The sequence below is a fragment of the Pararge aegeria genome, chromosome 3 (assembly GCF_905163445.1).
Source record: "Pararge aegeria chromosome 3, ilParAegt1.1, whole genome shotgun sequence".
Classification (NCBI taxonomy): domain Eukaryota; kingdom Metazoa; phylum Arthropoda; class Insecta; order Lepidoptera; family Nymphalidae; genus Pararge; species Pararge aegeria.
The window spans coordinates 11,034,588-11,051,221 of NC_053182.1; the positions used below are offsets into that span (position 1 = coordinate 11,034,588).

The following is a 16,634-nucleotide window of genomic DNA, read 5'->3' on the forward strand; positions in this document are numbered from 1 at the left end:
GAACGAATTCGATGCGCGACACGCACCTCTAACATTGCGGAGTTCTGTAGGTTCGAATCCCGGCAAAGGTTTTTTTTTTTTTTTGCTTTGGTCTGGTGGGAGACTTCAGGCGTAGCTAGTTACCACCTTATTGACAAAGACGTGCCGCCAAGCGATTAGGCGTCCAGTACGATGCCGCGTAGTAACAATTAGTGTTTACCACTCATCGTTACAAAAATAAATAAATAAGTAAAATATAACTACCTCATATTGTTGTACAAAATAATTTTTATTTATTAATATTGATTCTATAAACTATTATAAATTCGAAAGTGTGTACAATCCCAGAGATAAATTGCATCTTAGAGACGGACGTGGGATAATTTTCATCCCGGAAAAACCCAGAATAACGTTTAAGAATTCAGGGGGAAATAAAATAGCCCTTTTTTCATATGCACGGATTCGCTGCAAAATCGATCGTTGCAAAATATTGTATACCTTACATGTTAAAAACGGTCATAGGATACTTTTTATTCAGGGATATCGAGAGATTTTCAAATCGAAAAATCAGACTAAGTCGCGGGAAACAACTTGTTAGTAATAAGTCTCATCCCATCTGATGATAAATAGTACCAAAGTTTGTATTGCGACCTTTACCAGACAAATTTAGAATGCAGATATAAACGCACCGCCAGCTGTGAACGCAATAGTGGCTAAAGTTGTTCAATTCATCTTTAATTATATTTTATAGCGAGGATACATTTGAAATCTAGAATAACGTAACTGTGCGCCGCGCGCCGTCTGAGTCTCCCAGAAGACGGAAGTAACAATCGAAAATGGACCAGTATTTACCTATACCAAGAGCCCCACCAAATTGCCCGGAGATCAGATAAAATTTTAATTTTTTCTTGAAAACTGTTTATTACTTAAATAAGAATTATTAGCACACTCGTTAAAATGCTAATTATACTGGCACTAATCAAATTATTTTCATAGGTGGTTTATACTTATGATGAATAAAGCCTATAAAGTTTTTTTGCCGGCTTCTTCTCGGTAGAATCTGCCTTCCGAACCGGTGGTAGAGTCACTACACACAGACAGACCTGACGTTTCAAAAGTGCTTATATTAGGCCTACTTGAAATAAATGAATTTTGAATTTTGTAAATAGATAATAATAGTATTTTGCGGCGACTTGGTCAGTCGCTAAATAAATTCACATGGCAGTAAATGCACTCTTTTTTCTCATCTATATCCGTTTGTTAGCTAAGCTTATTTCGGAATTCGGTTTCACTTCCGGGGGCCCGAGTTCAAATCGCAGCTCGCACATAGACAACATAGAGGATGTTATGTGCGTTTTAAGCAATAAAAATACCACATGCTTCAACGGTGAAGTAAAACATCGTGAGGCGCCTGCATGCCTGTGAGTTCTCCATAATGTTCTCTAAGGCGTGTGTGTACCTACATCAATCCGCACGGGTCCAGCGTGGTGGACTATGGTCTAAACCAATGTGGGAGGAGACCCGTGCCCGAGTGGGCAGGTAAAGTCAAAGTCAAAGTCAAAGTCAAAAATATCTTTATTCAAGTAGGCCCATAGCTGGCACTTTTGATGCGTACATAAGAATTACACGGTAGTGAGATGATGGCGATAACCACATTCGTAAACTTAAAACTAAAGCTACGAGGGTTCCACACGCGTCCCGGTCCAAGAAGAAGCCCACAACAAACTTAGCCGGGTGTTTTTTTTGTTTTTGTTATCACCATCTCACAATGTCATTTTAAATTATTAGAAGAGCAACCTGGTTAGAGCAATAATTTACACCCAAGCTTTTTTATCGTTTACTTAGTCCTTTATACTATAATAGGACTTTTCTATAAGCTTACGTTTAATACAAACTTTGAACTTTTTAAGAGACATCTCCTCAGATTTTTAAGGTAATGGGTTGATATGCCGTTGATGATGATGATTCGTGTAAAGCCAATAAATTTTTCAATAATCCACTTGTGGTTTACGGTCGAGTTAAGAGAAGCGGTGCGTTGGCGGCATTATTACAATCTATTGCGGTGGTTTCTTGCAGCAGAAGGAAAATTTCATCAATTATTTTGAGTATGTACAGCTTAGAGTTCCTACAAATCTTATAGGATATTAAAGGGGCTGTCGATGTTCAAAGATGTAAAAAAATGTGTGCCAAATTTAATCAAAATCAGACTTGTGCAGAACGTTATCAACAAACGACAAACATAAATATAGTTATACTAACTAATACATTCGTACATAAATCATATAATAAATAAATAAATATACTACGACAATACACAACATCACCATCTAGCCCCAAAGTAAGCGTAGCTTGTGTTATGTGTACAAAGATGACCGATGAATATTTTTATCAATAATATACACAAATACTTATTATATACATACGAGTATAAACACCCAGACACTGAAAAACATTCATATTCAATTTTTTCACAAACATTTTCCAGTCGTGGGAATCGAACACACGGCCTTGGACTCAGAAAGCAGGTCGCTGGCCGCTGCACCAATCGGCCGCCTATGTATGGATCAAATGCACAAGGTAAAAGAAAGATATTCAGCAACTCACAGTGATATTTTACTTGCGAGTTCGCCACATCGCGTCAAGTACGTGCAGTTTCGCGTTTCTTTCTGAATTACCAACGGTAAATCGCTAGCATAAAATGGAGCTTTGCTTTAATAATAGAAATGTCTAAAGTATAAAACTATTCTATCGTATGGGCCATAAAGTAGTTTGGAGGCCAGATAAATTTATTGCAAAAGAACAGAAATAAAATTCCTCGAAGAAAATTAAATTTTTTTGCAATAAGCACCTAAGTGCTAAAAACCAAGCCAAGCACAGACCAAGCAAAATCAAAGTAACAGTTTTCTTCATTCAAATAGGTTCATGGAAGGCACTTTTAATTCGTACATTTAAATTTACTTTGTTTGATAACTACGCTTGTAAATTTAACACTAAAGTTATGAGGGTCCCAAACGTGCATTGCAGTAGCTTTGCATAAATATAAAATATATCATTTAATACGAAGAACCAAACAGTAAAATTTGTTAACTCCATACATATTTGACAGATTTACTTAACTCCAAAGTTTAGTTTGTTAACTTTATAAGTTAAACTGGTAGCACTGCTTGTTGCGTTAATCTACTCGGTCAAATTTCCCACGGATAGAAAATAAAGGTAGGTTTGTGCTGTAATGTACCTAAAGCAGATTTATATATATTTTAAGAGTGGCTTGCACTTGGTTTCTTACCAAGGTATGCATACAGCAGAAAAATTGCATAAAACGGCAAAAATCCTCCCGCTATACGAGATATATATAAATTTTAGGGTATGCAGTGCTTTTGTGGATGTATGAAGTGCACGCCACTGAATTTTTAACTAAGGATTTATTATTTATTTATTATAGGTAAAAGGTATATGGGTAAGGAATACTTTCTTAATTATGTAAGTCGTAAATTATATAATGTTAGGCGTAGAGGTCGAAATGTTAATGAGCTTAACAACAACTAACTATAACTAATTTCTAAACTTTATTAAGGCGAAGTTTTCAGAAAATATCACGGAAATGGTATGCACGCTAACCAATAAAGTAAACTTACCAAAAATACAACAAAATAGATTAATTTGAGTTGCCATTACATAAATAATATAGACCCGCCTCGTTGCTCGTGGTGCACTTTGGTAGCGACCTACCATTTATCTTTTAACGCATTTGCTTAGCAAGCAGTAGACTCATTTCACATCACATGTCACACACTTACACACGCTTGTTGGACTAGAGATTAGCATGCTCCGGATCACAAATCTGGGTTCGATTCCCAAATCGTTCCAAAACGTACGTATTGGGTGTGAAAAATTAATCTTAGTACCAGCCCGGAGTTATGAAATTTGCGGTCCTGGTTTTTAGTATCACTAACATGACATAATAATTATGGAAACCCACCAAGTCGCATTGAAGCAGCGTGGTGGGTCTATACTCTCAAATCCAGTCTCCTATGAGAGAACCTGCGCTCAGCAGTGGGACGTTAATCGGCTGATGCTCTCATTCTATCACAAGCGAGCTTATTGTTTACGGGAATAAGTAATTTAGCGTCACGACCACGTTAGCGTAAATCTTGTATGCATGACGTCAAAAAGTGACAACTCTATATAAATTTGAGAGATTTACTTTATTCCAAAGATTAGTTTGTTTACTTGATGAGTTGTTGAGCTAAATGTCGACTATAAAGTCCTAACTTACACATTATATTACGCTGACGTAAAAAATGCACCTACCTGACCAGTTAGCCAACTTACCAAAGAAACAACAACAGAACACAATTGTGTAGAGCGTGATAAATATAGCTCTAACGTCTGTTCTGTCGAATATGAACTCATCGTCCTCCATAGAATATGGGCTCTCATTTCTTCTCGATATGTACGTTGTGTTGTCAATAACCTTGGCATCCGTCTTGTTGGCAGCCACCAAAGCATTGTGGATAATGAAATTGGATTCGATGAACAGTTTCATATGGAACATAATTTCGGCCTTCTATTTATCTTTGCATTTGCCTGTTAGATTTTTCCTCGTCCATCTGAAATAGAAACAAAAACCTTCATTTAATTATAAACAAAATGTACCCGTTATTCGTTTTGTTTTACGAGGACATTTGTTAAACTTTGCACGATAAAATTATGTTCGCCATTACGCATTATTTATTCGTACCTGTGAACGAGCTTCGCTTGGCGTTTTTTTTTAATTCGTGGTTTTTTGGAGAAGATACTTATATTAAGCTTATCTAAATACTACTTTATTCAAACAGTTAGAACCTTACGAGTAACACCAAATGTATATCTTGTACATTGATCTTGTATACCATATTACTAGTATTCGTGTGAATCATCATCATATCATCATATAAACTCAACATCATCATATGAACCGAAAGACATCCACTGTTGGACAGCGGCTCCCTGCGACGCGCTTGATGTCGTGTGAATCTATTAGTTCTGGGCGTAGTATTATATTATTTGCACTTCTTGACTGTCTCAATTGCGAAAATTTATTTTTTATAGGAAAATAAATATTTTATACAACCTTTTCAAAGTCAGTGCCAAGTAAAATGTAATGTATTTTATATTATTTGCACTAATTGAATGTCTCCATTGCAGAAATTTATTTTTAATAGGAAAATCAATATTTTCTACAACCTTTTTAAAGTCAGTGCCAAGTAAAATATAATGTCTTTTATATGTACCTACCTAGTACCTATTTAGTAGTAATTTTTTGCTCGGCACCAACTTGGCACTGAATGGAAAATATTTATTTCTTGCTAAGTTGTATTACAAAGTCGGTTATTTTCTTTCGCAAATTTTTTTCACACTTTTTAGTGGGCCGGTTTGCATTTAGATCTAAGTTATAATAGAATAATACATCATATGCTAAAATTTTCTATCTACTAACACCGTTCATGAGATGCATCCTGGGACAGTGGGACATACACACAGACGGGCCGCAGGGTCTTAGTAATGAGTCCCGTTTTACCCTTGGGTAAGGAACTTTGGGTAAAAACATCAAATGCTACATTACTGTTGTTCATAGTTGCTAAATCTTAATAAGTTATTGAACGGCACTTTTAAGTAAAAAAGTTAAAATGGATCCTATGTTTAAAAGCGGAATTATAGCTTAGTGAAAGTGCACACTTAGGTTAAGATCTTTATAGCGTGCTTAGCCTTAGCTTATTTCGGCGTTAAGTCGAAGTCAGTATTTATAAAACCACCTTGGCGTCCGAGCTTAGCCCGACCTTAGCAAAGCCTGAGGACTGCCACAAAGGGGTCTTAATGCCTAGAAATCCCGCATAGCCCTCTCATGGCTCTACCTACAGCAAGAAAAAAAAAAAACTAGATAAAATTAACAACACTACTGCCGAGCACTTTCTAATTTGAAAATGATATCGTTTCAAAAAATTTGTAGCCAATTTATTCTAACGAAACCACATAAATCAAAATCTGTTTGGGCATTTAGTTGTTGTGTCAAATAATAAACATTACACAACTCTATTGGGCCGTCATGTAAAAAAAAGTTTACAAGCAGTGGTCACAATTGTCTAACCAGTCTAACCAATATTAAGGATTACTTAAACGATAAAAAAGCTTGGGTGTGAATTGCTCTAGCTTCATAGCTTAATATAAATTTACTGTGAGATGGTGATAGCAAACAAAAAATAACCCGGCTAAGTGGGCTCTTCTTAGACCAGGGCGCGTTTGGATACCCTCGCAGATTTAGGTTTAAGTTGGCGAATGAAGTTATCACCATCCCCTTACGTATGTAAACATAAATGTATGAACGCTTCATAAGTGCCTGTGATAGGCCTACATGAATACAAAAATTTTGAATTTGAATTTAATCACCAATATTCGGGAATGATAACATAAATAAAATAAGAACCTATGACATCTGAAATAAGTTTATTAACTATTTCAGTTAGATGTAAGTTTTAATGTATACATTTAATTATAGATTTCTTTGTATATAAAAGCTGATATATGGGTTTATATGCCTTTAAATAAAAACTTTATTATTATTATTATAACACTCATGAGTAGATACATCCAAAATAAATTGAGCTTCTTTATTAGGTTAAGCTTATATATGTTTAGCATAAACTTAGCAAGATTTACGTAAGCAAAGTTTGTGCCCGCTTTATTGATTTCAGCCTTAGGTTATAATATCTGATCTGAATTATTATTGCAGTGCAAGCTTATATTAGTACCGCAGCCAAGCAAATCGAGCTACCGTTACTCTAACTGACAAAACACCGTGAATTTAAGTAGGAATTTAAGTAGGATTCTACTGACAAAACGTACCGCTAAGTGATTAAGTGTTCCGGTACGATGTTGCGTAGAAACCGATTAGGGATATTTAACTCCCATACTCCCTAAAATATTACCCCGCTACCATCTTAGACTGCATCATCACTTACGACCTGGTGAGATTGCAGTTTTAGTGGTTTAAATAAAAAAATGTTAAATCTTGTTTTTGTCCACACTACACTAACACTTTACACTAAGTTTGTTGTACCTAACCTAATGGCTCCAAATGCTTCACAGTGAAGCTGGGTCGGTGTACTCTCCTCCCGTGGCACAGAATAGGTTAGTGATAATATTATAACAGTACCAGCGGTAAGCCCACATTCCCGCTCGCTCACTGAAGTTAAATCACAATCCGCATACCTTTTGTTAAAAATTTTAAGAGCGGATTACAAAATGTTCTAGGTTTCTATTTTTTCAGCCATTTGAGAACAATTGTGAGCGACATGCGAACAGGGTTTACCACATTGAAGCCAATACCATATCGAGTTGATAACATAATGATCCCATATTCCTTCCTTCCTATCCGGCTCGAAGTCGATGTGGATTACCAATGCATGCAATCCTGACAATCGTAATATTACGAATATGTACCAGTAGGCCAATCTTAATTTAATCTAGAATTTCATGCTATTATTTATGTTTAATATGAGATATACGACCACGTATAGATCGATAGTTTAGTCCGGTTTCTTTGATATCCTACTTACCTATCAACAGTTAAGTATAAACTGTATGTTTTTTTTCTTTTCAACGCTCATCCAAACTTGGTCGATTTATAAAACTTTGTTCAAGGAAGTGCATTTCTCTTGATTATGTTATTCGGAGGCCTATTATGTTCCCAGGCAAACTTAAAAGTAGACTTTAACTTTAACAAGAAATAATTTATGAATGATGAAATCGTTTTTGGCGAAAATCGTGGCGACGTGCCAAGCAAATACATTTTTCTTGATTATGCACGTTTTTTCTAGCAATAATAGTATGTCCACAAGCTAAATGCGGCGAGCACCTACTACGCATGGAAAAGTTAAGACTTGAATTGAAATTTATGAACGTAGAATGTATTTCTGCAGCACGAATGCGGCATGAGTCCTGAATTCCAGTAAGAATGTCTATATTTTTTATTGTTAAACCGTAAAATGAAATATCCATTATGTTGTTTGCATATTCCTACCTGCACCCCTATTTGGGTATATGGGTTCGGTTCTGGTTATTATCCAGGAAGCCAGTGCCTGGCAGTGTAACGTTTTGAATATAATAGGATGGTTACGCTGATTATGATTATCCCTAGATCACATGACCAAAGTGTGAAGAAATATGTTTCCACTTAGACGAGAGCAATGAGCATGTGAACAAACAATAACAATATCTATTCCTTTTTTTACACACGAAGGTACAATATCTTATTTTAAAATGAGTATAATCCCTTAAGAGTAACGAAATAACAAAATTTTGGCAGAATTTCGCTTGCTTTGGAGATTTCCCTCGGCCTTGTTACATATTCAAATGATTGTGTATGCTTTTATAATCTTGTGTTCACCCAGGTGATATTACTGAGGTAAAAAAGAAACTCAGGATTATCATGTTTCACATTCCAGTTAAAAAATATTACATTTTATTCTTCGAGACTTGTACTATTTTTATTGCAAAATGTATAATATTTTGTTAGTTTTTATTCAATTACGCAAAGTTATGCACCAGAGCGGATTCGAGTGAAAATTTGCACACAGTAGTATATGGGTCTCAAAATTAGGTACATGCGGGGGATGCTTTATAAACGATACTGAGTCCAAATCCGATTTTTATTAAATTTTTGCCTGTCTGGCTGTCTGTCTGTCCGGGAATTACGTGAAAACTACTAAACGGATTTAACTCAAATTTGGTATAGTGGTAGCTGATATTCTGGGTCAACATAAAGGATACTTTTTATCCCGATAAACAATAAGTTTCCGATTAAAGAATTATTAAACCGATTTTAATAATTCTTTTTTTATTTGAAATGTTGCATGCATGTTTTGTCTTTTTTTAATGAAGATCTGATTAATATTGTCGGAGAAAGGGGACATAACTCTTCACAAATAACAGCAGTCGCAAGGCATATGAGACAACGATCGAATGCATGCGTACCATCACCATACAGAAGTACGAGTATGTATGAACGTATCAACGAAAATAATGACAACTTACTAGCTCAGTATACATTGTACAATAGTCGTAGGTACAAAGCTAGACACGATGATTATCATGTTAGCATCAGATCTATTCTAGTTTCTCGATTGACTCATACGCGGACGAAGTCGCGAGGGTCCGCTTGTCTGTAATACAGGCGAAATTGCTGAAATCCGCTAGTCATAAATTTAAAAAACAATAGGTCAATTAAAATCACGTTTGACTAAAAACCAAATTTGTATACCTATTGAACGAGTGTTCAACTTTATTTATGAGATATCCATTATTGCAATGCATTGTTAAATATAAATTCGATAATCAATGTTAGATGGTTTCAACACGGAAACCATTTAATAAATTATTTACTAAGCGGATGTTTCAAAACCATAATTACTTCATTTAAATACTTGTTACATCCGGATAAACCAATGATGTACTTCGTTGAAAAGAATTATTACAAGTAGGGCTGAGTTCTGAAAATTTAACATTATGTAAATAATATAAATTTGGTTTATAAATTAGGAATTACCAGTTTTTGGCTTTGTTAGTCCATGAATACCATATTTATTGTTCAATGTACTTATTGTTTTTTACTTATCCGATTGTGATAATTGGGTGATTTCAAATATTTCCGTTACATTTACATCTATTTTTTCAATAAATTGACTGTCTACTACATAGTACAATATTACTATAACAACCACGTCCCCTCTACGAATAACAAATAAGTAGTCAAAAATACTAACCCAAAGAGAGATTTGGTAAAAATATTGTCCATATATGTTACCTCTACTGTTAAAGTACTAGACTGTATATCCCTATAAAATGGCAGCTTGAATTCTGGCACCATTTGAAGCGCTAAATATATAATAAAGTGTTTTTAATAAATCCTTTTACACTCGTATTGAAGCTTAACACTTTCAGCACCAAAATAGCTTCAATCAATTGGAGAAAAAGAAAAAGTGACAGTAGTTAGACTCAATGATGATAATAATTATCAAAACTATGCTTCTAATTTGGGCTCAATCGTGAAAATATTTTTAAAATAAGTAAATATATTATTATTTCCGTCATCTTTTTTAAGTCTACTCAAAAAAATCAAAAGAGCTACGTCACTTGTGTACGCAAATACAAAACAAAACAAAACGAAAAATACATATTGTGAACAGTACCATCAATCAAGGTATAGTAATCGCATGTGTCATAAATAACCTAAAATCACGAACTTCATTTGCTTGTAACTCTGAAATCCGGCGAATTAGAGTTTTAATGTTTTTAGTAATGTATTGTAATTATTAAACCCTTCTAAATGAGATAAATTCCATGAAGGCACCTTGTAAGTACTATGTGAAACCAAATCTACTAAATACTACGACCGGCATTCTCCTTTAAATATTAACGCCAGATTTGTATTGTTTTTATTATATCTAATTATTTGGCAATCAAATTAATATAAAATTACCACAAAGAAAAATTTGTTATACGTATTAGGTTTTTTATTGGCTGAGATCACCAACTCAGCAATTCATGTAGAGCTCTAGCTCAGTCAATATGTCAACGAATAAATTAAATTTTCCAATAAATCCGACCCCTATAAATTACCTTCGAGACTTCGAGTCGGTATTAGAATTGGAATATTAATCAAGTGGAAACGAAGGTCTTTGTCACAAGTTTTTCGCAGCCAAAGGTTTCAGATTAAGATACCGAAATAATAAATAATTTTAACTGAAACAAGAAAACTAGTTTTTGAATGTGATTTGGAATTCATTTTTGTAATTACAATGCCAATAAAAGTCAAATGGAAAAATTTGGCTTTAAAGAAGTATGATATTCTCAGTTTGACTCCTACTAGACCTGTATATGATAATTGATTGTTTTTTTCTTAATTGACTGATAATATGTTTAAATATTTACTTGATGACGATGTATTCACTGCTAAAGTTTATGTTGTAAAATATATCAATAAAAAATAAAAAAAACCCTGACTTTAATTATGTTGTTCAATATTGTACTAGGCAAGCCATTTCATATAATACCCATATTAAAAGAGTATAAAAAATGTTGTATCGGCGGCGACTCCGACTAATTCACCTTTCAAACAAAAAAAAACTAAATCAAAATCGATTCATCCATTTGGAAAATACGACGCCACAGACAGACACACACAAACAACAACCCACACACACAACCACACACACACACACACAACCACACACACACACACACACACACACACACACACACACACACACACAACCACACACACACACACAACCACACAAAGACACGTTAACCTTATCGTCGTTTTTGCGTCGGGGGTAAATATTTACATGACTAGGTTATTGGCCTAAACTTTATTTTAAATGTGCGAATAGTAAACGAATATCGAAACAAATAACGAAACGAATTATATTAATTTATTTTAATATTATTTACGAATTTCTGAATAAAAGCGCAACGCTAAATAGTTTCCTACGAATACTTCAGCAGAACTATTCAAGATATTATTGTTCTATTTACATATTCTGTGAAACTGACTAACAAATGCGTGGTGGTGCGTCTAAACATACGTTCCCTTTTTTGAGTTAGGAATGCAAAACACTTGAAAACGAATGTAACCAGCAAACGATTATTTATTTTAGAACATCCGTATAGCCTCTATTACACAATCACGTACTTGAACGTCCTTAGCTCGCATTATATTTTATGTTGAAGTCAATAAATAATATGAATACCTAGTTTCTGTCTATTGTAGGGTAATCGATATCCTTGTATATTCACTTCCATTTTCGTGAAATCGCCAAAGAGAATCTTCCAAAATGTCAGCTTTCCTATGTTATGTGAAACCAATTACATTTTATTTGGGAGTTTGTTATTTTCCGTTTCCGATATAAACTTTATAATTTTTGGATTATTAAAAACAAAGAACAGCCAAGTGCAAGCTAAACGCTCGCATTGGGGATTTTTGACTCATTATTTTTTTATCTAGCGGCCTCCGTTCCTGACACGTAGCGGTCCGGGCCCTTCCATCTATCTGTCCGTCTATCCATCCGTCTGCCTGACAGCGGGCTGTATCTCATAAACCGTAAAAGTTGAAATTTTCATTATTTATACTTCCGCTATAGTTACAATTTTTTTATTTGTATTATTGAGAGAGATAATAAAGTACAAAATTGTAGTGGATCATACAATTTTATTATCGCTTTCAGTAACTTAATGCAATCTGAAAATTACAATATAAAAAATTGAAACTGTATAAGTACCTACTCAGTAAGATAAGATTGATGAAAAGGCTATAAACAAATAAATGAATAATAGTACACGTTTGTGACATCGCGAAATTTGTTCACTTCAACATTGTGGGTGGTATTAGTAGTATAAGTTACAATAACGGGCAACGATGGCTTAACGTGCTCTACAGGCAAGAGGACAGAGCCCGCTATTTCAATAATTACCAATACTCCACCATCATCATCAGCCCATTTCAGTCTACTGCTGGACTAAGGCCTCTTCATCTGCACGCCATCTCGGTATATTACTGGTTATTTGCATCAAGCCCTTCCCTGCCTTTACGATATCATCCCTCCATCGAGCTTGTGGTCGGCCGATGCTTATGTGTCCAGTACTGCACCAATACTCAGTAACTCAACAAAATCCAATACATACTTACTCAATAATTTTACAGCCAACCTAAAAATCTAATCCAGAACTTTGCGATATGTTGTAAGGACACCTTAGACGCTCATAGAACACGTGATGAAGTGGTGATAACCCAGTGGTTAGGAATTCGGGGTATAATTCTTGGGGGATTTCGTACTCCGGCACGGACCTGTAACTTTCTAAGTTATCTTTTCAACAACAAAATATCATTTGCTTTAACGGAAAAACAGCGTTGGGAAACCAGAATTCCCCGTTATGTTCTAAAGAGGTTTGTGAGTCTACCAATCCGCACTTGGCCAGCGTGATAAACTGAGTGGAGTTTCGTGCTCTATAGTGGGCCGGTAATTAATGGATAAATTATATTCACGGGCTGATCTAGTAATGAATATTTTTGTAATCGAGGAAAATGAATTAGTGTAATTTAATATCACAACGTAACTATGATTGACACTAACATTAGCGTGATTGCGAAGACGATAGTTCCCAAAATTGTTTGTAACTTCTAATTGACGTTAACTTCTATTATAGCCCTGGTGATCTAAACATATCTATACTACCAATGTCATATCTTTCTTTATCTTTACTTACTAATAAGAAAGCTGAAGAGTTCCTTATTTTCGAAAAATCCTTGCGTCTGATAAACCAATTCTTAAGAAAGGCCATAATAATATTTCTTTGTGTCTGTTTGTTACCTAAGTTTGGCTCATCCAAAACTTCAGGGTAACGTTCCAAGTTGCATTTGTTCTCTAAACCGATCTTAACGAAATTTTACACACAAATATAGCTTGCATTCCGGAAACGGAAATAGGATACTTATAACGGGAAAACAAACGGTTACCGTGGGATTTTTAATAACTTGAAACAAATTCGGATGATATCGCGGGCAGCAGAAGCTAATATTTCTGATAAGTCTTCCAAGTAATGTTATTTCAAAAACAGGCTAAAGCCGACAAACATATAGTTTAAGACTAAATGTGATCTGCTGCTTCGCTCGCGTAAGTTACGGGACGTAGCGTACTCCTACATATTCTACCACTGTCTCAATAAATAAGATACTAAGCGTAAAGTCTTTTCAATTGCCTTTCGCCTTTTGTCTTTTCCTACTTAGTACCTATTGCCAATCGCAAATGCCCGTCCCAACAACCTTCTCCCGTTTTGCCTTATTTAAAATATTTTCCGTAAAACAAATAACTGCAACTTGTAGCGTAATAGCACTTAGCAGCTATTTATATTAGTCGATAGCGCTGGGCAAGCAACGTTGAACGAAGTCAGTAAATGGATGGGTGCCCTGAAAGTTTAAAAGATAATTTGTTATCGCTCAGTCTCAGGTTTTACTTACAAAGAAAAGTAATAATTAAAGGAAGAATCAAAATCGCATTGTTATTTGATTCATATGCTAACGGTTACCCAAGAAAATTTCTAACATTTTTTAATTTCATTAATACTATTCATTTGTACTCCACTGCAGGAAAATAAAAAAGCACACACTTCAAGTACGCACAGTACGCACACACAAAAGGCGGCCTTAACGCTAAGAAGCAATCACTGTCAGGCAAACTTAAAGAGATAAATTCTAGCAAAAGCGCCCTCTAATACATGTGACTTTAACGAATTCAGCACAAAACTTATCTAAATTTGTACTTTAAATTGAGCAGGAGATCTCGTCAAAAACCTTTTTTATTTTTTCCTATTTTCTTGTTTTGTTGTTTTATGAATGTATTAAGTCAAACTTTGCAGACGAGTCGTCGAAATCTGTCTTTGTTACCAATGAATTCTTGAATAACAACAAACGCGAAGTTTTGGGACGGGTTTTGCCCTTTTATATTAACTTTGTATAGGGCATTAGCACCCGGCCCACTTTACTATAATTTAGTCTGATATAATTTCCCGTTTCTGTCGGAAATTAGGGATAGAAAATATACTTTACTTTAACCAACACTTATAATTGTACATGGAATGTTATGTAAAACTTCCGAGTTTTGCGAACAGTTACTTAAGGACGCTTCATTTTACTTTTTTTCATTCTCATACCGTTCTCACTAATGGAGTGAAATTTTTAAAATTTAAATTTTGTCAATCAGTGAAAACTGTTTAGCACGAAAAACATAAGAACCTAACAGAATTTCATACGGTAAATTCTGTTAGGCAGTTCTTGAGTTTATAGCTTTCAACCAGACAAAAGATGGCTGGCATCTTAGTTCGCCAGAACTTCATTAATCAACGTAATCTGAGTAACTAATTGCTAGACTAGTGACAAATTTGAGAATGTGTAAATTAACTCTTATAATTTCTTAAGTGATCATTTGGACGGCATATGTTTTATGTAATTTTTTTAATAAGTAGCCAAGGTATTCTTCGTATGAAATATTTAAATTTAAGTGATGTAGAGGAATTATTATTTCCTACTTCAAGTTAAATTACATACCTAACTTAAAATAATAATCAAATTTGTTTCATCAAAAAATTTAATGTTAATTTTATGACAAAACATAAAAGCGTTTTATAATACTTATATATCTAGTCGCTGTAAAAATAAACCCATGCCACTTTAACTGTTTGGTAGACCTTAAGTAGATTCTGTCGAGAATGCGTTATACCGATTTCGTAGGAGCTGGGCACTCACTTTCTGTTTTAAGTAGCCTTTACTTAAAAGTTATTAGTAATTCCAATTCAAAGTTAACAAAGAAAGTCCATTAAGTTAAACATCAAATATTGACATAAATTATTCTTTAATTTTGTAAACATTTTCAGAGTTATTAAGTAGGTACGTAATTAACTAAATTTATAAATAAATCTTCTGAACTTTCCTTCCCAGAAACGGTTCGAATAATGAATGAAATCGATGTTAAACGCTTTCAGGATTGCGCAATAGGAGTTCAATTCAACTGTTACACAGAAATATACCGTATAAGTGAGTTCCTCGGATGGATATTTCAGGGACCACTGTAATCAGTTTGAAACAATGCGTACATTACTTTGGCTTTCTGGTCAGCAAGGGTCTTTTGTCTGAATTTTACTTATATAACCCAACATGAGGGTTGACAGCCTAGTGGTTAGGACTTTGGCTTCTCTTTGCGAGGGGTCGAGCTCAAACCCCAGCACACACCTCTAACAATTTAATGTCACGTTTGTTTTCAGCAATTAAATATCACTTGATTTAACGGTGAAGGAAAATATTGTGAACTTGAGTCTATCACTCCACACTTGGCCAGCATTGCAGAAGGAGACCCGTGCCCTGTGGTGGGCCGGTAATGGGTGGATATGATGACGATGACGATGATGAGGATGATACCCACGTATTGAAGTGTTGGTTATCAAGAACATTTACTATGACAAAACAATACTATTTAACTACGACGCCGTAAAAACTTCACATCTACGGATAACTAGTGTGGTACAATAATAATTAAAAATTCTACGTGAATAACACTAACCCACTTATTAACTACCAACAAAACAGTGCCGCAAAGCGATTTAGCGTTCCGGTTCGAAGTCACGTAGAAACCCATAGAGGGTACGGCTTTAATATAACTGCCAAGTTCCATACCCCCTAACAGGTCTAACCTCTACTTATCATCAACATCGACCATCTATGTTTAGGTATGGTACCTATGTTATATCTAATCAGCCACTAACTGTATATTCCTAGTCCAGTAGTCATTATATCCTGCACGAGGCTGTAAGGGCCTATTGGTTCGTTATAGTTTGCAGTTTTTTGTCACGCTCTGGCCTTAGGAAGTTGATGACAGTTGAACTACGAACGTGACTAACTACTGACGTTATGTCACGTTTATTTATAAAGCCCTAAGTGTAGCAAACTACGTTATCTAATTTTATTATTAAATAATTAGGTAATACCAATAAAATGTGCACCGGGTCAACAAAAAGAGCAAATAAAAGGTTAATTTGAAGGGGGCTTATGAATGCCTTCGCACTGTAGA

General features: G+C 34.8%; 2 protein-coding genes across 2 annotated transcripts in view; one reads left to right on the forward strand and one right to left on the reverse strand.

Annotated features, from left to right (window-relative positions):
* Positions 1-16,634, forward strand: part of LOC120635700 (ankyrin repeat domain-containing protein 39-like) — a 154,037-nt gene that overhangs the window by 62,383 nt on the left and 75,020 nt on the right. The window lies entirely within an intron of this gene.
* The window catches only part of LOC120635691 (trissin receptor-like), a 103,354-nt gene that overhangs the window by 27,712 nt on the left and 59,008 nt on the right, over positions 1-16,634 (reverse strand). The window contains exon 2 of the mRNA XM_039906804.1: positions 4,312-4,589. Coding sequence (XP_039762738.1) covers positions 4,312-4,534 — 223 coding nt within the window. The 5' untranslated portion in view covers positions 4,535-4,589. The remainder of the gene's footprint in view (positions 1-4,311; positions 4,590-16,634) is intronic.